This window comes from Rattus norvegicus, chromosome 10 (assembly GCF_021556685.1).
Source record: "Rattus norvegicus strain SHRSP/BbbUtx chromosome 10, alternate assembly SHRSP_T2T, whole genome shotgun sequence".
NCBI classification, from domain to species: domain Eukaryota; kingdom Metazoa; phylum Chordata; class Mammalia; order Rodentia; family Muridae; genus Rattus; species Rattus norvegicus.
In genome coordinates this window covers 66,150,174-66,174,652 of record NC_141543.1, presented here as the reverse complement: position 1 = coordinate 66,174,652, position 24,479 = coordinate 66,150,174, and the positions used below count along the sequence as shown (strand labels likewise).

Below are 24,479 nucleotides of genomic sequence, written 5' to 3'. Positions count from 1 at the left end.
GTCTTAAAGATCATGTACAAAGTGTAGGGGGCAGGAACAAGAGAGACTGTGCCTCAAAATCAGGTAGAAGGACAGACTCCACTCCTGAAAAGTTGACTCCTAACCTGGATACATGTACTGTGACCTTTCTACAAGTTGAGCCTGGTCTACAGAGTAAGTTCCAGGATACCCAGAGCTATGCAGAGAAACCCTGTCTCAAAAAAACATAAACCAAACCAAACCCAATCAAAACAACTCAGGTCTTCAGGCTTAGAGGCAAACACCTTTACCTGCTGAGCCATCTTCCTGGCCCAGATTTGGATTTTTTGTAGCAGTGGCTCAAAGAGTCAAAGAAGGCAGAAAAGAATACAGACACTTGTTGGGCCCTGCTAATTAATTAATGTCAAAGTTTCTCATTGTCTTGATAGCCTTCTGAAGCTCGGCTCAAAATGGGGGACTTCTTTTACCAGGGCTCCTCCTTCTCTGACTTTGTCTGGGGAGCCTGAAACCCCCATACCCTCTGCCATACATGACCTTGGTGAAATTGCAGCCACCCTCCCAACCCCCTAAGGAACCTGTTCAGCAAGCACCTGAGACCTGGAAAGCTTCCCCATGCTAATGAGGCATCTCAGTACTTAGCTTTTAGCCAATGAACTTTGCCCACCCTGGATAGTCCTATCCCCTTCCCTAAAACTATATAACCCTTGATTTACCTCAAATAAAGTATATGCATACAAGCTCATCCTGAATAAAAAAATATGCACAAGATAAGATCGTCGGAGAAGGTCTTCACCTAAAAGAGCTGTAACACTAAGAAGGTCCTTGGAAAAGGCCTTCTCCCCCATCCCTTCCTGCCCCCCAGCATTCATGCCCAGCTGGACAGGGATGCTGCAGAATTCCACTCATCCTGGACCACTTCACCCTTCCAGCCCAGTGTGCAGCAGTGTCTGGATATCCTGAGAGGGACAAGTGTAAGACACAGAACCGCAGCTAGATCCCAAAGTACATACCTCAGAGACTAACTGGAAATGTGATTTAATAGAACCATGGGCCACATAAATGCTAGTTTTCAAATCCTACTGCTTTAAGATGGGGGAAAAAAATCCATGTCACAAAGAACACCTACATATTGTATAAATTGGCAGTTAAATTAAGATGATCTGTACACACACACACACACACACACACACACACACACACAAGGATGGCAAAATCTGGACAATGTAATATGAAGTCTGAGGAGTAAGCTTCTGTAGTTTAGTTAGGCTGACAGAGTATTAATCTGTAAATAAATCCTAGGTTTAGGCAACATCTACCTTCTTCCCTTTCAGCATAATTAACTAGAAAAGGAGATGGGGAGATGGCCCAGCAATTAAGCCATACTTGCTGCTCTTCCAGAGGACCTCAGTTTGATTCCTAGCTCTCAGACATAAGTGTCTGGAGCTCCAGTTCCAGGGAAACTGATTCCCTCTTCTGGCCTCCCCAGGCACCAGACATACATGTGGTACACAAACATACATGCAGGCAAAACACTCAAACATATAAAATAAATATTTTTCTTTGTTTGAGACAGGGTCTGTCTATGTAGTCCTGGTTGGTATGGAGCTTGCTATGTAGACCAAGCTGAACTCCAATTCACAAAGATCCTCCTGCCTCTTTGTCCTAGGTGTTGAGATTAAAGGAGTACAATGGGGGTTTGGGGGGGGCAAAAAATAAAACAAAAACCCCCAAAACAACAACACCACCTTAAAGAGAATGTTCTCTTCTTTGTGCATGTCTGAGGGCCCAGGCATGTGCTTGCCTATGGAGGATGATCACTTCCCACCACACACAGGAAGTTACCAGGGATTTGAACTCCAGTCTTCATGCTCCCACAGCATGTGCGATACCGCCGAGCCGTCTTCCCAGGCCCTCAAAGGCATTTTTTGATAAATGAAAACCACTTAATAAGAACACTAGATGGTTGGGGAGATGGCTCAAGAAGTAAAAGTGCTTGCTCCTAAGCCTAACAACTTGAGTTTGATCTCTAAGACACACAAGGTAGAAGAGAACTGACTCATGGACTCGAAATGGATAAAAGTTTAAAAATACTCTAGTTTTAAATTTTTAATTAATTTACTGTTAGTGTTGTTAATTTATTTATTTGAAACAGGATCTCACTATGTAACCTGGTGGAGATCTCACTATATTGTATAGACTAGGTTAGATTCAGAGATCTGCCTGCCTTCGCCTCTTGAGGGCTAGAATTAAAGGAATGTGTTGTCACCACAAGTTTTTAGGAGACAAGTGCTCACATAGTTCAGACTACAGTTGTCTTGAACTCCTAGTCATCCTGTCTGGAGCTCGCAAGCTCTGTGTGTGCTCACAGCTTCTCAACAGCATGATGATACATAGGACAGCTGTGCTTTCCTTTAGGTCACTGATTTGTTTGATGCTAATCTTCCTTTATAGTTTTTTCTCCTTAAACATTAGCTCTTGGAATACCAATAATGCAAGTAAAAAACCACACTCATGACTTACCGGCGTAGCATATGGAGGTGATCGCCTGGGCATTACACTGCAGCTGTAGCATGTGTTGCAGCATGGCTACTCCCCAAACAGTCAAATCTGTACACAGCCCTGGAGTCACTGCTTTCAGCCTGGGGGACTTTAAGCCCGTGGTTTGGGCCTGCAAGCTGGTAGCTTTGAGCTGTCTGCACAGTGCGGAGACACTGACTGCACAGATGAATTTGTGTTCTGGGCTGTGTTTTTCAGTATGGGGCAGAAGGCTGAGGACAGCATCATAATTATTTTCATACTTCCCATTGACATTACATCCAGGAATGGAGGGTTCACATGTTTCGCTGTTCTCTTCACTCTCCCCCTGATTTGTGTAACCAAATGTTTTGACCAGATCCTTGCTTTCGGGTAAACAGGTATCTTTGCGACCAGTCTTGTCACAAATCATCCTTATAACTCTGTCCACATCTTCAAATCTGGCTAAAAGAGTCATCCTCAGGGCAACGTGGCAGAAGACCCCGAGTGTGAGGAGTAGCCCCCCCAGAGAGCACTCTGTGCTATGGTAGTGGTCCCACGCCTGCTGCACGCATTCCTGGCTACAATACTTGGCATAGCTACAGCCACCACAGGGTACTGTGGCCAAAGTATGCCTCAGACATCGGTGACAGTAGAGGTCTGCACTGGTAACTCTAGTATCCCACTTGTTCTCTAGGCAATGACGCAGTGGTGGCATTTCTCCTGGGTTAAGGACACTTACAAAAGCATCTTCCTTCACCAGGAGTTCTCCTGGGAGAATGTCTTTTGTGGCAACTAGATGGCGGCCTTTCAGAGGGTCTGTGCATAAGCTGACAGAGAGGGACGCCCCAGAAATCTGTTTGTTCTCTTCCCCCAGGGCCATATCCTCCAAGGCTTTGGTGAGAGCTGCAGGGAAAGATTCTGGGAGAGTCTCCTTTTCTTGGATCTTCATTTTTAGCTGCTGGACATTCCTCTGCAGAATCTGATGAGAGGAAGGCATCAGGGTTGGCTTGGTAGTGAGGCTGTTTTCCAGATCACTGATGGTCTGTCTTGCCTCCTGGAGTCTCCCCAGGTTCACCAGGCATTCTGTCTTACGAATCATCAACTTGGGCTGCAGTCTTTCAGGATACCCATGCATACCTGCTCTCACTATGTCTTTAAGACATGCCTGAAAACAAAAGGAAATTCAGGATGACCCGTGGTCTCTACTCTTCACTATGTGCTGAAGACGAAAAACCATGGGCATGTAAAGGACCATGGAGAGTGGGCAACTTCAGCCGAGAGCTTAGGCCTTAAATTACATCCTGGGTTCTGTTTCATGATCTTTCCTTTTTCTCTTTTCCTTCCTCCTTCCCTCCCATTCATCTCCTTCCCTCCCCTCCTAATGCTGGGAATTGATCTCAGCTCCTGTATGATCTTTTGATTGAGTGACAGTTATACTTTGCCTCCCAAGTGCTGAGATTAAAGATTAAGCCTGTCTCACCACTACCGGCTCAATAGTTCCATTTTTTTTAAAAAAGATTTATTTATTTATTTTATATAAGTACACTGTTCCTGTCTTCAGACACACCAGAAGAGGGCACTAGACCCCATTAGATGGTTGTGAACCACCATGTGGTTGCTGGGAATTGAACTCAGGACCTCTGGAAGAGCAGTCAGTGCTCTTAACCACTGAACCATTTCTCCAGCCCAATAGTTCCATTTTTTTAAGAGGAGAAAGTCTTAGAAAATTAAGAAGGTAGGTTTTGCTGGGCTTGGTGACGCATGCATTTAATCCTAGCACTTGGGAGGCAGAGACTGTCGGATCTCTGTGAGTTTGAGACAAGCCTGGACTGGTATATATATTGAGCTTGAGAACAACCAGAACCACATAGTGAGATTCTGTCTCAAGAAAAAGGAATATTCACTGAGTGAGTAAGAGGCAAGGTGTGATCTTACACAGGCAAGTTAGGTTTTCAATGTCTTTGTTTCTCATCTGAAAAAGAGCTGATTCATCAGTAGACCCTTTTAGGATAAGATAAATTATATATCTAAAGTGATGAAAGGAACTCCTGGATATGTTCAATAAATGATCATTATTATTAGAAGTAAAACAGATGATCAATATAGGGAGTGATGAAGGGATGAATTCTTCCTAAGTTTTTCTCCACTTGTCCTTAGGAGTCTAAGTTCTTAGGCCCTACGGTCGGATTCTTGGATCTTTTTTCATTATTTAGAGAATACTTTGTTAGTTTCTGTAGTCAAACCCATGTGGATAAGACTGAATATTTAATACAGTGCATTACTTCTATATAAGTGGAAAAATGGAGTTTAATGTGTCTAGACTGATATGGCTGTTAATTTCTGTACAGGGCCAATTTAAAAAGGTAAACTGGGATATGTTATTCTAAAGCTGACAGCACAGCTAAAGCATACCACAAAACTGATAAACACACAGGCTAATAGTAGCAGTGGCAGCAGCAGCAGTGGCAGCAGCAGCAGTGGCAGCAGCGGCGATGGCAGCTGCAACTTTTCTAGATTCTGCAGCCATCTGAACAAAATCAAAGACATTCTGCAACACTCTATGCTTTAAAAGAAGGAAAAAAAATCCCAGATTATTACTTTTTTTTTGTTTTTCAGGTTTTAGTAGGTCTGCAGCCCTCTGACTATCCAGTATTGACTATGTAGTTCAGGTTAGCCACAAACACATAGCATGCCTCAGCCTTCTACATGTTAGAATTATAGTTGTGTATCACCAGGCCCAGATAGATCCTTGTTTTCTGCTTAATTTGAAGGGCAGTGAGTGTGAACATTCAACTATTCCAATAGTCCTTAACTCCAGTGTGTAACCAATTTCTGTAAAAAGGCATACATGTGGGATATTTTAGAGCCTGTCCTTAGACACCTCTATTACACATGTCAGATAGCTCACAGGTATCTTCCTAAAACAGTTTGTTTTTTGAGATGGAATTTCTCTGTATAGCCCTGGCTGCCTAGACTCCCTCCGTAGACCAGGCTAGCCTCTAATTGACAGAGATCCACCTGTCTCTGCCTCCTGAGTGCTGGGATTATAGGCATGCACCAGTGCCTGGTCATAGATCTAATTTTTGTTATTTCCTGACTTACAATCCATGGACAGAATGCTCCACAGTTGTTGTTGCAGCAATTAGAGGACAGGGAGGAAGCCACTCACGGTAAGCGCCTCACTGCTGCTCCTGGGCGGAGCTGGGCACCTTTTACTTTCATACTGCCCATGGTTACTTCAGAAGAGCTGTGTCATCAGAGGGGAATCTAAAGCATGGCCTAATTCTTTAATATCTTCTCTCAAACTGCTATTCTGTGTGTATGTCTTTTGCCTGCATGTCTGTCTGTGCTTTCTGCCTGTAGAGGCCAGAATAGGATGTTACACCCCTTGGAAATGAAGCTACAGCCTGTGGTGAGCTGCTATGTCAGGGCTGGGAATCAAACCCAGCCTCTGGAAGAGCCATCAAGCCATCTTTCCAGTCTTTGTGCCTAGCTTATTTAGAAGAAGCAATGAACAAGGTAATATCTGGACACATTTGGAATCTAAAATGCCATTAGCAGCACATCTGGCTGATATGGACACCGAGGAGTACTGGTCTATTGGATCCAATCCATGCCCTGTGGACAATGCCATAGTTTTTTCTTGTCAACTAACACTATTTGTTGTGGTCAATTATGAGAGGTGACATGAGTCAGAAGAAACAATGGGTCTGGGTGGATATGAGCGTTTCCAAGCTAACTAATGTCAGTGTGTGCAGACAAACCGAGAGGAGCTCATTTTCCACTGGAGCCACAGGCAGGGCCCTCGGTACTTCAATACTCACTTCATGCTGACCCAGATGGAAGAGGGCGGCAGAGCGATTGGCATAGCACAATGAAATGTCCTCAGTGTTAGGCCTGGAATGTGACACTCCCTGAAAAACAAGGAGCCAGTCACAGGGATGAATGGGACTCAGCATCTTAGATAATGAGGATCTGCTACTAAAGACTGAACAGAATTAGGGAAAATACTGAGCCCTCTGCTCCACCTACTTCCCTTCAGCAAGCCTCCGAAGATCAACGAGGAAATAAAGATCCAACACTGACCACAGCAGGGTCAGACACAACTTCTGCCACTTCTGTCAGTTCATCCAAGCTCACCTGATCCCGCTGCCTCAATTTCTTAAGTAGCTGGATTACAGGCCTTTGCCACCAAGTCCAGTGTAAATAGACCAAACTCGTAACGTAACAAATGAAAGTGTAATAACTCTGGAAGAAACTATGAAGAGTAAAAGTAATGCTGGAGGAATTCCATTCTAACTCCAATAAAGAAACCTAGGCATTGTTGGCTGTGGTGGCATGTGCCTTAATCCCAGCACTTGGGAGGTAGAGAAAGGTAGATCAGAAATTCAAAGCCAGCTTCTGCTACAAAGTTTAGGCTATCCTTGGCCACATGGAACCAGTCATAAAAAAAATAAAGACAAAAAATAAAGAAATAAAAAAATGAATAAGAAAAAGTAAAACAAAACAAACGAATAAAAAATAAACAATCAGGGGTTGGGGATTTGGCTCAGTGGTAGAGCGCTTGCCTAGGAAGCGCAAGGCCCTGGGTTCGGTCCCCAGCTCCGAAAAAAAGAAAAAAAAAATAAACAAACAAACTCATGAAACCAAAACTCTAGAGATCATAAAAGGATAATAAAACTTGAGTCCATAAGGGAGTTCTCTGTGTGTTCTAGGCTAGCTGAAGTACTTTTTCACCCATCAATTTGGCACTGAAAAATAAAACCAAGAACAGATTACCTGACAAAGGAGTGGGATAAAGAACATTCTCATTGGGGCTGGGGATTTAGCTCAGTGGTAGAGCGCTTACCTAGGAAGCGCAAGGCCCTGGGTTCGGTCCCCAGCTCCAAAAAAAAGAACCAAAAAAAAAAGAACATGCTCATTATGTCGCTAGTGGAAGTACACAGTAGTCTGATAACGAGCAGTACAATTTAGCAAGACAGAGCAAATGTTTTGCGGTAGGGTGCTAGGTTTTGAAGCCAGAGCTTCATGCATGGTAGGTAAGCATTATAACACCGATCTATGTCCTCAATTCTTAAAATTTAATATATTATATGTATTTTATTTATTTGCTTTGTATCACTCTCGAAGGCTTGGATATATTCTCTCTGACCCAGTACTTTGCTCTTCTACTAATTCATCGTGAACAAAAAATTAGTTGTACATAAATATTTATACAGAAAGAGGCTTATTATAGCATCATAATGCCAAATAATATGCCAATATTAGATCTTAAAATAAGTACATTTCTTCTCTGTAATAGAACACAGAGTTAGCTATGGAAAATTACTTGGAGCAGAAAATTTAATACTGTGAGAAAATGGGTAGAATAAATCGTTGGAGGGAAAGAGTAGGTTACAAAACAGTAAGTGCAGCATTATCCCCATTTTGTAAAAGAAAAACACATCCTCACAGGAAAAGCTCTGGCTGGCCAGATAGAGGCAGAAATGTTAACAGTACTTATCACTGGTTATGACTTTTTTTTTTTACTCTTTATACTTCTCTATATTTTCCAAAGTAACATTTATTACTTTTACAGACAAAACAACAAGCATTACTTTAAAAAAGAAAGAAAATAGCAGCTCTCTATAAAATTGCAAAGCACCATAATCACCAAAATACCAGCTTCACGGAATAGGAAGTGCATCTCCTCTCCATCCACAGCAAGCCTTCATCACTTTTCTTCTTGAGACAAGGTCTTGTGTAGCCCAGGCTGGTGTCAAACTCATTTTAAAAGATTTATTTTACTTTTAAAATTATGTGTATGTGTGTGGTATGTGTGTGTGTGAATGTGGGTGCCTGTGGAGGCCAGAAGAGAGTTTTGGACTCCCTGCAGTGGGGAGTCCCACCTCCTGCCAGGGTCTCTGTCAGGGCAGCAAGTGCTCTCAAGTCCTGAGGATCTCTCCGGCCCTCCTTTCTTATTTTTACCCATTTTCACTGAGCAACTTTCCATGGGATAATGTTTAGGATGTAAAGGCATAAGACTGAAGCCAAATACTTTCTGACACCATTACAAAGAAGGGCTTTTACATGTTTGTAGAGTGAATGTTGTAGCTTTGATATTTTTAGGAAAGTTAATTCCAAGGGTTGAATACTGACTTTTAAAGATGCGGGACATGTACAGCACTCTCAGCCCCAAGGCTGGGAACAAAAACCTTGGCTATCATGCTTGCCAGGCAAGTTGTATAGCTTGGAGCTACACCTCACTTTTACCTTACATTTCTTTCTCTCCTTCTAGACAGGGTCTAGCCTCAACCTTGTTACAAAGCTAAGACTGGCTAGCCTTCCACTTCTGACCTTCTTCCTTTCCTGAAACTTGGATCATAGGAGTGTGTCAACCTACTAGGCTCATTCCATTCTTTTAATATATAAAACCTCAGATCAAGAGTTTGGCATATTTTTGCTTTAAGCCCATAGAGATCTCTGAAAAAGCAATATAAGGAAATTTCTCAGGGTTCCATGGAAGCCAGTCAGTAAGAGTAACACAGTGCTAAAAGCCTGAAGAGATAAGTCTGCAGTTAAGAACACTGGCTATTCTTCCAGAGAACATGGGTTCGATTCCCAGAACCCACATACAATCTGTAACTCTAGTTCCAGGGAATATGATGCCATCTTCTGGGCTTCTTGGGCACCAACCATACATGTGGTGCACATATATGTAGGTGAAAACTCATACATATAAAATAATAATTAAAACATATAGTTTGTCATGGTTAGTGTAAAGTATCTGTTGATTGTTATTAATAGCAATATGTTAACATATGACCAAGAAAATATAGCTTGACTAAGCTATAGCAAATTCACTCATTTTCTTTCTTTCTTCCTTTCTTCCTTTCTTTCTTTCTTCCTTTCCTTCCTTCTTTCCTTTCTTTCTTTCTTTCTTTCTTTCTTTCCTTCCTTCTTTTCTTTCTTTCTTAAAGCAATATCTAAGTCATTCTGGTTGCTTACTTTATTGAGACAGGGTCTCACTACATATCCCTGGCCAGACTGGAACTTGTTATGTAGACCAGGCTGGTCTTGAACTCAGAGATTCACCTGCCTCTGCTTCCTGAGTGCTGGAACTAAAGGCAAGTGCCACCATGCTCAGCCAAAGTCATTCTAGCTGTAAGCTAGCAAGGTGGCTAGCTAAAAATCTAGCTATTCACTAAATTAGAACTATCAAGCTAAAATTTTCATCAGTTCTTCAGACAAGTGGTGTGCAATTCAGTGAGAATCCCTGGCAAAGGGCCAATAAGCTTGTTGCTACTATGGGTTTGAAGGAATATGGGAAGAATCTTGCCGAAATTCAGGACATATAAACTTATCTTTTGTTTGCGAATATAATCAACAATAGAATTCTACTGTATTTTCCCCAAGTCCAATACGACCTACTAACAAGAAGAAACAAAAAAGCAAACCACCCAACCAACCAGCCAAGCAAAGCAATCGGTTGGCTATGAGCTGCACTCTATGAGCTGCACTCTATGAGCTGCACTCTGACTCCACCTTCTGTCTCATCCACCTGCTGGTGGGACGCGGGTTACCTTAGAGTACAGCACTGCAGCACCCATATACTCCTTCTCTTGGAACCTTTTGTTTCCTTCTTCTCTGTAGAAAAGGGGAGCACCAGAGTCCTTTTCCACGGAGCAACTACTAGAAAGTTGCTTCAAGAACATCTCGTCCTCAGGTCTTTGTGAAGAAAGAGGGAAACAAAACAGAGAAACCTGTTAGTCCAAGGAAGACTCTGGAGTCTCTGTACTTGAAATGGCAACAAGTGGCTGAGAGCGTAGTGCACACAGGGCTCTATGCACTACGTGATCCAATAGGGGAATCCTCCCTGATCTCAGAGACACAGGGACAGGGAGACCCACTCAGAGCAGAGAGTGCTAATGTCTGACTCTATCTCATACTCCGTGGTCAATGAATCATCACTTGGACCACACAGTCCAACAATGATAAATTACACAGAATCTTTGCACCAAGGAGTGCTCTCCAGTTTACACTATGTTGAAAATACTGAGGAGAGCTGAGGGGGTGGCTGAGCAGTTAACTGCATACACTGGAATTCTAGTTGTAGGCTAGCAAGGTGGCCCAGAGGACCGAGTTCACTTGGTGTTCACATCAGATGGCTCACAGCCATCTGCAGCTTTAGCTCCAAGGGCATCTTACATCTCTGACTTCTGTGAGTATCTGCACTTATGTGCGCATCTCCACATACAGAAACATATACACAATTAAAAACATAAAAATAAACTGCAGAAAAAGTGAGGATTGGGCATGGTTCAGACCTACACCATCCCAGCCATCAAGAGACTGAAACAGTAGGATTACCATCAGTTGGACGTTAGCCTGAGCAAGACAGTAAGCTTTTATTCTCCAAACACATGGGCACATAACACACACACACACACACACACACACACACACACACACACACACACACACACACACACACCACCCACACTACACAAAGGATATTAAAAGTATGTAGGGGGGGGGGACTAGTGGCTCAACTTACAAAGGCATCTGTTACCAAATTTGCAACCTGAACTTGAATGGCATCCACATGATGGTAGGAGAACTCCTACAAGATGTCTTCTGATTTCTTTTTTTTTTTTTTTTTTTTTTTTTTTCCGGAGCTGGGGACCGAACCCAGGGCCTAGCAAGCGCTCTACCACTGAGCTAAATCCCCAACCCCGTCTTCTGATTTCTACATCAATGTGTACACACATAACCACAAAAAAATCAAATAATTAAAAAAAAAACTTGCTGAGTGTGGTGGTGCATGCCTTTAACCACAGAATGTGGGAGGCAGAAGCAGGGGAATCTCTGTGTGTTTGAGGTCACTCTGGTCTACATAGTAAATTCCATAACAGTCAAGGAAACACAGCGATATCTTGTCTCACAGTAAGTGGATAGATAATATATGAGGGCTGGAGAGATAGCTCTGTGTTTCAGCTCCCAACACCAAAACAGAAGCTTCCACCAGCCATACCTCTAGTTCCAAGGGATCCAGTATCACTCCCCTGGCTTCCATAGGCACCAGGCATGCACACAGTGAGCATACGTACATGTAGGCAAAACAATCATATACATAAAATAAAAATAAATTTAAAAATGAAGTGCAATACAACCTTTTTAGCTTGAAATAATTTTAGGTTTACTTGCAAACACAGCATAGGACTTCCTGTGTAATGTCCTTGCAGACTGCATAAGGGCTAACACCTCTTCATGTCCACTTTACAACTTGTCGTCCTCTGTGATGCACCCAGGGATTGTTGGCAACTTAAAAGGCATGTGCTACTACTCCCAGCTTCAATTTTCTTCTCAACGTGTCTTTGCATCTAACACATGCAGGCTTCAAACCTACAAGCCTCCTTCCTCAACCTCCTAAATGCTGGTAAAAGGCTATTTATTTATTTATTTATTTATAAAGATTTGTTTATTTATTTTAAAGATTTATTTATTTATTTATTTATTGGTTCTTTTTTTCGGAGCTGGGGACCGAACCCAGGGCCTTGAGCTTCCTAGGCAAGTGCTCTACCACTGAGCTAAATCCCCAACCCCTATTTATTTATTATAAGCACACTGTAGCTGTCTTCAGACACACTAGAAGAAGGCATCAGATGTCATTACAGATGGTTGTAAGCCACCATGTGGTTGTTGGGATTTGAACTCAGGACCTCTAGAAGAGCAGTCAGTGCTTTTAATTGCTGAGCCACCTCTCCAGCCCTATTTTTTATTTTTTTATGTGCACGTATGTGCATGTGTGTATAAGTTTCCACAGAGATTAGAAGAGGATGTTGGATTTCCTGGAGCTGGAGTTACAGGGTGCTGGGAAGTAAGAGCAGCAAAAGCTGGGTGGCAGTGGTGACACACGCCTTTAGTCCCAGTACTTGGAAAGCAGAAGCAGAAAGACTTTTTTGAGTTCAAGGCCAGCATAGTCTACAAAAGCAAATCTATGACAACCAGGACTACACAGAGATAACCTGCCTCAAACTATCTCTACCCCACCCCCAAAAGAAAGAAAAGCAGCAAAGCCTCTTAGCCACTGACTCTCTTCAGTCCCATAAATGTTTTACTTATAATTTTACATATAAATAAAAACTACGTATATTTATCATATCAAATATTATATTTTCAAATCAGGAGAAATTATATTATATAAACTTCATCATATTTTTTTACCACAATACCACAAAGTAGAATATGAATAATAAAAGTAAGAACAAAAGAGACAAGATACTAGGTGTGGTGGTATACACCTTTAATTCCAACACTCAGGAGGCAGAGGCAGAGGCAGGTAGATTTCTGTGACTCTGAGGCCAGTCTGGTTTATATAAGAATTTCAGGCCAGGGGCTGGAGAGAGAGCTCAGCAGCTAATGAACACTGACTGCTCTTCCAGAGGTCCTGAGTTCAAATCCCAACAACCACATGGTGGCTCACAACCATCTGTAATGAGATCTGATGCCTTCTTTTGGTATGTCTGAAGATGGCTACAGTGTACTCAAATCCACAAAATAAATAAATTTTTAAAAAAAAATTCAGGCCAGCTAAATACACACAGTGAGACAGTCTCAAAAAACAAAAAAGCAAAACAACAAAAAAAAAAAAACCAAAAAAAAACCCCACCAAACAAACCCCCTCACCCCCCAAAAATGACAAGAAAAAGTAAAGCTTCTCTTAAGTAACTTCAGCCAGAGAAGGAATCACAATTAAAACTACAACTTGCCCTCTTTAAAGATTTGCTTCTATAGGTCATGTGTATGCCACAGTGCATATGCAGAGGGCAAAAGACAACTTTCAGGGTCAGTTTCCTCTTAGTAACATGTGGGTCCCAGGAACTGAATTTATATCATCAGGTTTGACAGCAAGTACCTTTACACACACGAACGCACGCATGCATGCACACATATGCACACACACACACACACACACACACACACACACACACACACACACCCCATCTCCTCACCCTATGCCAATATGAGCACCAGCAGTAGGTATGGTCCTGCCCGTGCCTTAGCTCCAGCAAAGAGTCAGAGCAAAGACAGTAGGGGTCACTGGAGCCAGTCTCCATACTGGGTAGGGGATGGGGAGGAAGCAGCTCCATGTTCAAGATGATACCTTTCCTCAAAGGAACAGAATGTGTTTCTTTGATATGTGTCACAGAGGGTATATTCCAACTCTGGCATGCATTTTTTTTTTGTGGTGGTGGTAGATAAGTACATAAAATAAATTTGATAATAAAAGTATAAATTTTGTTTTGTTTTGCTTTGTTTGCAACAGGGCTTCTCTATGTAGCTCTGGCTGTTTTGAGTCTCATTATGTAGAACAGGATGGCTTAAAAGTCAGAGAGACCTTCCTGCCTCTGCCTCCTGAGTATCAGAACAAATATCACTCCCTATCACTGTGGCTGAGAGTGTATATTTTAATATGTGTGTAGCTGAAGTGAGCATAACAGTATACATCTTTAAAATAATTTATTTATTTTTATTTTATGTGCACTGGTGTGTTTGAGGGTGTCAGATTCCCAGGAACTTGAGTTGCAGACGTTTGTGAGCCACCATGTGGTTGCTGGGATTTGAACTCAGGACCTCTGGAAGAGCAGTCAGTGCTCTTCACCGCTGAGCCATCTCTCCGGCCCCGGAAGTATAAAGTTTAATGTGAACTCCACAGCTTCAGTCCTGAGAGCCTAGTGTAATTGTATAGAAGTTTACTGAGTTGTATAGACTTTGGGTCTGGTTAAATTTAGTGTATGATGTTTATATTATTTCCAAGGTATTTTATAATTAAATTTATAAAATTATTATTGGGGGGTGTTTTAAAACAGGGTTTCTCTGTGTAGCCCTGGCTGTCCTGTAACTTACTCTGTAGACAAGGCTCTCCTTGAAATCAGAGATCTACCTGCCTCTGTTTCCCAAGTCCTGAAATTAAAGCATAAACTACCATTGCCAGGCTAAATCATTATTAAAACAGAAAAAAACAGGTAGAGAACCTGACACCCTCCACTAGCCTCCATGTTACATGCGCACACAGGCATACACACCTGTATGAATCTCATACACCACACACACACACACACACACACACACACACACACACACACACACACACACACACACAGTAGAAATAATTCTTACTATTAACACAGAACAGGCAAGCTTTTATTATATGATACATATTAATCAACACTTAAGTACATAATTATGCACATTTATCATATTGTGTAACCATCACTGATGTCTTTTGTTTCGTTTTGTTCTTTTGAGGCAAGGTTGCTCTGTATTGTCTTAGAACTCACTCTGTAGACCAGGCTGGTCTTGAACTCAATGATCTGCCTGCCTCTGCCTCCTCAGTGCTGGAATTAAAGGCCTGCACCACCACCTCTGGCTATCACTGCTGTCTTCTTCTTCTTTTTTTTTTAAGTTTATTTATTTTGTGCATGCATGTATGCATGTATAAGCATGTAATATATGCCATGGCACGCATGTGGATGTCAGGGGACAGGTTTTAGGAGTTGGTTCTCTGCTCCCACTGTGGGTTCTAGGGATTAAGCTCAGGTTGTTAGACTTGCATGGCAAGTGCCTTTGCCTACAGAGCCATTCTGCTGTCCCTCTTACAGGTTCCTTATATAAAGGGATCATAAAATACTGTGGGGGAGTGGATGAAGTCCTGAATGAACATGTTCTGTTGACACGTCTGTACTTCAGACCTATGGGGATTTGCAAAGCCTTTCTCTGGTCCTGTGAGGATGCTGATAGTATGTCTAAAAACTAGAAACCACAGCTCTCTCCTCTGGGATGACTGTAACCCCATACTGCTCCTCTACAAAGACTGCCCACCAAGACTAGCTAACCTGCCCACTTATGCTGTACACAATAAATGAACGGAGTTTCCAGGCTGTGGCATAGTAGATACCTGTCCATCAGTGAGAACACAGAGTACCCTAACAGCTTTTCTCTACACATGTCTGTTTTTCAGGTTTCCAGAACCAAGCCTTGCTGAATAGAGCATATCTGTCTGTTTTAAGGTTGGTTTATTTCACTTGATAAAAAATTTTCAAGTTTTAATATACACCAGCACATCACAGAATTTCAGTATTTAAAAAATGACTGAATAATATTTCATTATTCATTCATGTATTTGTATACATTTATGTATAGTAGTTTAAATAAAAATAGACACTATAGGCTCATATAGTTGAATGTTTAGTCATGGAGCAGCACTACTTGAGAGGGATTAGAAGGTGTGGCCTTATTGGAGTAGGAGTGGCCTTGTTGGAGGAAGTGTGTCACTTTGAGGTTCCAGCAACAAGGCTGCTCTGATCACATCCAAAGACCTTCTAAGTCTATGTGATCTGGCTGGAATTCAGACATGCCCTTAATACATACTTTTAATCCCAAACAATGAAGGTAAAGTTAGTTTGCAAAAGGAAGCATCCATGTTTGAAAGTGATGTCTAATTAAGAGGCAGATAAAGTGACGAGTCAGAGAAATATCTGACAGAATAGTGTGCCCAACTCTCACACGAGCAGAGAGGAAAGAGAGGCAGCATAAGAGGGAGCATTGCAGAGGGAGAGAGGAGGGAGAGAGAGGAGGTTTTATTGAGGCATCTGTACAGAGACAGGTTGCAGAGATAGGAAGGTGAAGACAGAACGAGCCAGAGAATGGGAAAGAGCCAGAAGAGTAGGACAGATTGCCAGCATTGGTAGCAGGCTAAGCAGAGCATTTTAGTCAGAAACTGAGAGAAGTCAAGCTGAATCAGTCATCTTGGAGAGGAGTTTGAGCAACAACAGCTGGGTTAAACTAGCCAACAGAATTCAGGAAGAACTAGAAAAGGTGAGCTTATTCAGCAGTAAGTCTCAGAGGCTTAAAACATTCTAGGCCTAGATCAGACTGTACAGAGGCCATGTGAAACTGTTGTTTTGAGCTTATAATGAGCTTATAAAATGTAACACAACTTTGAACCTAACTATCAACATCCTTCTGTAACTCTCCTTTTGTATAACATTTTATCTATGAGGTAATTTTCTAAAGAACTTTTGTTTATACAGGTATAAAATGGCTGAGAGAAAAGAAATAAGATGGTGGCATCTGGGCCTCTGCCTCATCCACCCACCAATATATGTGGGTGTGTGTATATCCACATACATACATATATATATATGTGTGTGCATGTGTATATATGTGTGTGTATCTATACATACATACATACATACATACATACATACTTACATACATGTAGGGGTATATGTGTATGTATAAAGTATGCATGAACACGTGGAGTTGATGAGACAAGTGGTTGGGTTCTGGTCAGAATGGGTGTGTGCATATGTCTAGGTATGTGCTTGAATTCCCCCTTTCTTCTTTTTCTTTTCTCTCTCTCTAGTTCACAAAGAGTTAACGAACTCTAGGCGTCTTGCCTGGCCAGCAAAAGGTCCTTGAACTAGAGAAATAAGAAGCCAGTGCTTATTAATGCACAAGTAGTAAGATTATAAGGCCAGGGATCATCAGTCTTTATAGCCTTCATTCTACTCTGTTCTACCTCAGCTTGTTCTCCAGTGGGAGGCTGCTCTGACACTGCATGCCACCATGCTCCCCTCAATGATGACAATGAACTAACCCTCTGAAACTGTAACCCAGAGCCAATTAAATGCTTCCCTTTATAAGAGTTGCCGTGGCCATGGTCTCTTCATAGTAATAAAACACTGACTAAGACAATGTGTTTTCCGCTTCTGACTACTGTGGATAATGCTGCTATTAACACTGGTGTGCAAGTATCTGCTCACATCCTGCTTTTGGTTCTTTGGGGTATAAACCCAGAAGTGGGATTACTGAATCATACAATAATTCTCTAACTTTCAAGCAATTTTCCACAATGGTTGTATCATTTTACATTCCCACTGGCTATGAGAAGGGTTCCCACTTCTACACATCTTCACCACCATTTCTGTTTTTGTTTTTGAGTAACAGCTGTCTAACGACCATGAAGTGGTATCTTATCTCAGTGTTGATTTGCATTTCCCTGATCATTAATGTTGAAAGGCATAATTTCATATGTTTATTGGCTGTTTGTGTATCATCGTCTTTGGAGATGTTGATTCAAGTTATTTGCTTGTTTGAATTGGAGTTTAAAATTGTTGTTGCGTTGTAGGAGTTCTTCATTAACTCTGGATATTAATACTCTGATGAAATGATTAAAAAGTATTTGCTTCCCTTTTTGGGCTTCCACTTGGGGCTGTGTTTTTATTCTTTTGATACTCTTTTGATTCTCAACAGTTTAATCTGGATAAAGCCGAGTTTATTTTTTCTTTTAATGGCTATACTATTGACACATCCAGTAATCACTGCCAAACCCAGTCACAAAGTTTCTTTTAAGAGATTTATAGTTTTAGCTCTTTAAGTTTGTAATGTTTGTTTCACTTAATTTTGTATATTGTATAAAAGTCTAATTTCATCCTTTTCCATATGGCTTGTAACTAGTATACAAAGAGCTAAATTTCTCCTTCCTCAAGTCTTTTTTTTTTTAAAGATTTATTCATTTATTATATATAAGTACACTGTAGCTGTCTTCAGACACACCAGAAGAGGGCATCGGATCTCTTTACAGATGGTTGTGAGCCACCATGTGGTTGCTGGGAATTGAACTCAGGACCTCTGGAAGAGCAGTCGGTGCTCTTAACCTCTTAACCGCTGAGCCATCTCTCCAGCCGCCCCCCTTTTTAAGATAGATTTATTTATTTATTTATTTATTTATTTATTTATTTATTTATTTATTTATTTATTTCATGTATGTGAGTACACTGTAGCTGTCTTCAGACACACCAGAAGAGGGTATCAGATCCCATTACAGATGGTTGTGAGCCACCATGTGGTTGCTGGGAATTGAACTCAGGACCTCTGTGCTCTTAACCACTGAGCCATCTCTCCAGCCCTTCCTCGAGTCTTAACCTCTGATGTGTAGCAATTTCTTCAGAGGAAAACGTCTACCTTGGTGGAAAGCTCCTGAAACACAGGATGTTGCATGGAGGTGAAATAGTCTATCCTACAGAGAAGCTTGCTAAACACAGGAAGTACACGACGCAGCAGCTCTAGTAAGTGTGTGAAACTGACTGGAGGCACCAGGTGCCTCCTTCCTTATGCATATAGAAGCTGTAAGGATTGGAGAGAGACACTGTCAGGTCAGTTCAGCTGCCTAGCTGCACAGAAGAGGCTCAGACCCACTGGGCTGGCTCCAAGGGACACTCCCCTTCCTGTTGAGCTACCTGTAGGTTGTGCAGTGAACTCTAGGTTTCTAGCTTTCATGAGTTTTCTATGCTAGGTGAGCTTTTAGAGATAAGGATGCCATACAACACCCTTCCTCATTCATTGTCTTAGGGTTATGTTGAGGTTTTACTGCTGTGAACATATACCATGACCAAAGCAACTCTTTTTTTTTTTTTTTCCTTTCTTTTCTTTTTTTCGGAGCTGGGGACCGAACCAAGGGCCTTGTGCTTGCTAGGCAAGCGCTCTACCACTGAGCTAAATCCCCAACCCCCAAAGCAACTCTTATAAGGACAACATTTAATTGGGGATGACTTACAGGTTCAGAGGTTCAGTCTGTTGTCATCAAGGTGGGAACAGGGCAATATCCAGGCAGACATGGAGCAGGAGGAGCTGAGAGTTCTACATCTCCATCTGAAGGCCACCTCATGTGGTTAGGACAAGGGTCTTACTGCACACCCCCACAGTGAAACACCCACTCCAACAAGGCCACACTTCCTAAAAGTGCCATTCCCTGGTCCAAGCATATTGGAACCACTACAGGTTACTATTGTTGCGAAGAGATACCACGACCAAGGTTAAGTATAAAAGAAAGCATTTGACTGGAGGCTTGCTTACAGTTAACTCCTGAACATCGTGGTGGGAAGCACACAGGCTTGGCACTAGCGTAGTAGCTGAGAACTCTACATGTTGCAGGCAGAGAGAGACAGATCCCCCTCTCTCACTCTCTTTGAGAGACTGGATTTGGCATGAAATTGTGAAACCTCAAAGCTCCTAAGACAAACTTCCTAATCTTTCTAAACGGTTCTACCAACTGGGGACCAAATATTTAAATATATGAGCCTACTGCGTATTCTCATTCAAACTACCTCCCACTTCCCAACCCCTTTCTCTCCTCCTTCCCTCCACTCTCTCTCCCTCCTATTTAGTGAGACCAAGAGAAGAAAAGCCTCCTAATGGAGCCAGCTTGCAAAGTGGGAAATCCTTACTTTGGCCTTAGACTAGGTACAAAGTTTGACTGGAAGTGACAATTTTGTAACTAGCATTCATCTATATTTATGTTTATGTTTTCCTAATCATCTCAAAGAAAATGTAGCTGGATGTGGTGGTATGCACCTTTAATACCAGCACTCAGGAGACAGAGGCTAGCCTGATTTACATAGTAAGTTACAGGCTAGCTAGGGCTACATAGTAAAATCATGCCTCAAAAAAAGAATAGAAAAGAAAGAGGAGCAGCAGCAGCAGCAACAACAAATACAGCAATCACCAGTGTTTACCTTTAGATATTTTTAGCCATCACTGGGAGTGAAGATATTCTCTTGGATAACAATATTACAGTTCGAATGTGGCAAGAACTGTTTTGGAAAGTCGTGATGGGCACCCTTTGTACGTAAGGCCTAGCTGGCAGATATACACAGCATCCTTACTTTATATAAGTGACAAGAGCAGAGAGACAGAGAAGAAGCTCCTGGTTCATTCTGAGACGATCACACTCTGATTCTAAGAGTCAACAAGGAGAATAGAAGAGATATGTAGGTTAATATTATTTATAACTATCATTATAGAAAATCTTACACTAAAAGATTAAGAAAGATGATCATTTCTCTCAAAATATCTTTTAAAATTTGATAAAGGTCAATGTATATTTGTGATGAAAAATGTTAGTGTTAGGAACATAGGGCAACTTCCTTGAACTGAAGCACGCTGCATACTATAAGTCTATGGTAAATACTTAAATGTGTATTAGTACTCAACACAGTGTAGATGTGTGTCTACATTATGAAAGTTAAAAAGTAAGATGTGCAACTACTGGATCAGAGGAATACTCTGTACAGATATCATCATTTAACCTAAACATGCCAAGTAGAGTGCCATAAAAATGAAATGATGTTGAAGAATGGTGAAACAGTCATTCATATAGCAATTTAAAAAAATTCTACCTTTTATTTATACTCCTAACCATCAATTATGGTATGTAATTGGGAGAAAATGTTTATACACAATACCAACCAAGGAAACCTTACAAGTAAAAATAAATCTAACAGGAAATGTGCAAGACTGATATAAAGAAAACTATAAACCTTTACTTAAGGACATAAAAGAAAGCCCAAGTAAGTGGCAAGAAAACCTTTGCTGCGGATGAAAACACTTAATATTGTAAAGTTGTCAGCTCTCCCTAAATGAATCTATAAATTTAACACAATCCCAATCAAGGACCCAACAACACTTTTTATGAAACACAACAAGCCAGTTCTAAAGTTCACATGGGCAAATGTCCATGGCATGACAAAGGCTCTGAAAACCATAATGGCTGTGCTGTGTGCATCCCGGCTTCATTATTAGCTAAGAAATCACACTTGTATGGGAGGGCTCCCTGCTTTTTGAGTGCTCCTTTCCTTCTACTAGTAAATCTCAGTGGGGACACTGTTCCTTGAGAAGAAACAGGGTTGACCTCTAGAACATATGAAGTTTGGGCCATCAAAAATGAAACTGAGCATCTTTGACCAAAGTGAAACGTGAGAGATCAAGGTTAGGCCAATCTATTCCCAAGGCTGGGCATAGTGGCCAACACCTTTACTCCAAATACTCAGGAGGCAGAAGCAGGAAGACTTTCATGTGTTCAAGGCCAGCCTGATCTACAAAGTGAGTTCCCAGACAGCAAGGGCTACATGGTGAGACCCTTTTTTGAAAAATAAAATAAGGACTTCCCAGAACGTTTCAATGAAATTCTCCAGAAAGAAGGTCTTCTTCTCTAGGGCTAGTAATCTATGAGTATATCCTGGGCTAAGTATGGGTGCAGTATTACCAAATGCAAAGTCTGTTGGTTGTTGAATAAATATGGAGTCTGACGGCATGTCCAAGCCTCGATGTACAAGCTAGCCTGAAAATATATATCTGCTTTTGAAAATTTTAGTTTCATAGTTACAAATTTCAAATTTGAGCTGGGTTTTTGTTAAGCTGAAACTCAAAGAGTTATAAAATGAATGAAGTCATAGTAATTAGATCTTTGTTTTGGCACGCAGACTCTGTAAACAAATTTAAAAAGTAAGCAGTAACGTCAGTAAGATCGGCATCTTGAAGCACTGGGGAAAAGATGGGTCATTCAATAAATGCTGTACAAAACTGTCTTCCTCAAAAAAAAAAAAAAAAAAAAAGGTAAATACCATCCTAGTTTGCTCTCTGCTGCTATGGTAAAACAGTGATAGCAGCAACCCGGGCAGGAAAGGGTTGATAAATGTGTATCACTGAGTAAAGTCGGGATTGGAGCTCATTAAGCTGGATCTGGAGGCAGGAACTGGAAGAAGGCTGCTGGAGCCTTGTTCCCAGGCGTATACAGCTACCATTCTTCTCATGATCGCCTGCCTAGGTGTAGGGCTGCCCACAGTAGAAGACGCCCTCCTACAGCAATGGATCAAGAAAACGCTCCCACAGGCATGTCCGCAGCTAATCCATTGAAGGCAATTCCTCAATTCAGATTACCTTTCCTTTATGTCTAGGTATGTGTCATGTTGACAAAAACTGATCCATTATATATGGCATTAATTTCAGATGTATATGCATATTGTAATATCACATTGTGGTCTGAAGGAGAATGGACTTCATTGCTTAGTCACCAGGGAATGGAACTGTTTGAGAAGGATTAGGAGATATAGCCTTGTTGGAGGAGGTGTGTCACTGAGAGTAGGCTCTGAGGTTTCAAAAGCTCACACCAGGCCCAGAATCCCCCTCCCTCCTCCCTCCCCTACGTGTAGATCAGGATGTAAAGTTCTCAGCTCCTTCTCCAGCACCATTGCCTTCATGCCACCACACTCCCTGCCACGATGATAATGGACTAAAGTCTCTAAGACTGTAAGCAAGCCATTAGATACATGTTTTCTTGTATAAGGGTTGCCTTGGTTCATGGTGTCTCATTGCAGCAGTAGAACACTGACTAAGACAACACCTTAGGTACACATAATTTTTATCTACTAGTTATATGTCAATGAGCTAGAAAATTTTCAGATGGATTTAAGAGTTGAAAGTATAAAATGGGGTTGGGGATTTAGCTCAGTGGTAGAGCGCTTGCCTAGCAAGCACAAGGCCCTGGGTTTGGTCCCCAACTCTGAAAAAAAGAAAAGAAAAAAAAAAGAAAGTATAAAACATTAGAAGAAAATACACTTTTATAATCTTGATGTAGAATAGATTATAATCAAGACATATAATTCAGAAGCTGTAAAGGAAAATGACAAGTCAGCCATGTGGTACACACTAGTAATCCCAGTGTTTGAGGCTGAAGGAGGAGGATGGCCATGAGTTTGAGGTCAGCCTGGGCTATATGACAAATACCAGACCAGCAAGGACTACATAGCAAAACCTTATCTTAAACACCAAAGTTGGATATGGTGACACATACCTATAGTTTAAGTACTAGAGAGGCAGAGGCAGGATTACTATGGGTTCAAATTCAGCCTGTTTTACACAGCAAGTTCTGCAACAGGTTTACATAGAAAAACTTGGCCCCAAAAAACAAAAACAAACACAACAAACCAAAAAACCAACCAACTAACCAACAAACCAAGAGACTAGAAAGATTGACCAACAGTTAAGAGCAGTTATTGCTCTTGCAGAGGACCTGGGTTCAGTTCCCAGTACATACAATTATCTGTAACTCCAGTTCCAGGGGATCTAATGCCCTTTGCTAATGTCTGTAGGCACGAGACACTCATGTGATGCACAGACATATGCAAAATAAACCTAAAAAAATACACTCAAAAAACCACAACCCAGCCCAAATAATAGATGTTTGTGTGAATACACACACACACACACACACGCATACACACACAATTTGCCAGTGCTTAAATCCCTATATAATATGGTATAGTAGTTGCATGTAACTTGAACATTCTTGTTTATTCTTCACATCATGTCTATACATGTGTGAGGGATGGTGGGGTTGGGGGTGATGGTGCTGGAGACTAAGCCCAGGCTTTTACATATGCTAGGTAAGATCTCTACCATTGGCCCCATATACTACTTACAATAGCTAAGATAATATAAATACCATATCTATATACATAGTTGTTATGTTGTAAGGCCCAGTGCCTAATGACAAAAGAGCCTATACATGTCCAGTACAGATGCATCCTAAGGCTACCTACCTAAGCTATAACAAATGAAGAGAATAAAGGGCCACGGAGATGGTTAAGAGCATTGGATGCTGTTTCAGAGCACCTGGGTTCAATTCCCACCCCCCATGTTGTGGCTCACAACTTTCTATAACTCCAGTCCTGGGGAATCTGTCAACTTTTCCCAGCCTCCATGGACACCTGACATGCACATGGTACACGACAACACATGCAGATAAAATATTCAGACACAAAAAGTTAAAAAACAAAATCAGATGCAGGAAATAATGTTCAGACACGGAGTGCTGTCTAGAGGATGTGTGTCAAGCGGGAAGTTCTAAGTGGGTGTGCCTACACATGACAGGTACATGAACTCAGTCCAGTGTGATGCAATTCAAGTTTGGCTCTTGAGAAGTTGCTGGGATTCATTCCCATGCTTAAATTTTTTCATCTAAAGGTTGCATGAACCTAGGTATGCAGGACATGTGGATATGGATGGCTGACTGTGCAATGAAAGACACCATTAAATTTTAAGATTAAAAAAAAAAAACAGAAACATTAGTAACATATATAGTGAAGTATATCAAATAT

At 41.4% G+C, this 24,479-nt stretch overlaps 1 protein-coding gene across 2 annotated transcripts in view; it reads right to left on the bottom strand.

Moving 5' to 3' along the window:
* Positions 1-24,479, bottom strand: part of Smyd4 (SET and MYND domain containing 4) — a 46,365-nt gene that overhangs the window by 10,511 nt on the left and 11,375 nt on the right. For both annotated transcript variants that reach the window (XM_087570567.1, NM_001105810.1), the window contains 3 exon segments: positions 10,059-10,203; positions 6,321-6,410; positions 2,500-3,661 (listed from right to left, as the gene is read on the bottom strand). In XM_087570567.1, the coding sequence (XP_087426693.1) occupies positions 2,500-3,661; positions 6,321-6,410; positions 10,059-10,203 (1,397 nt within the window).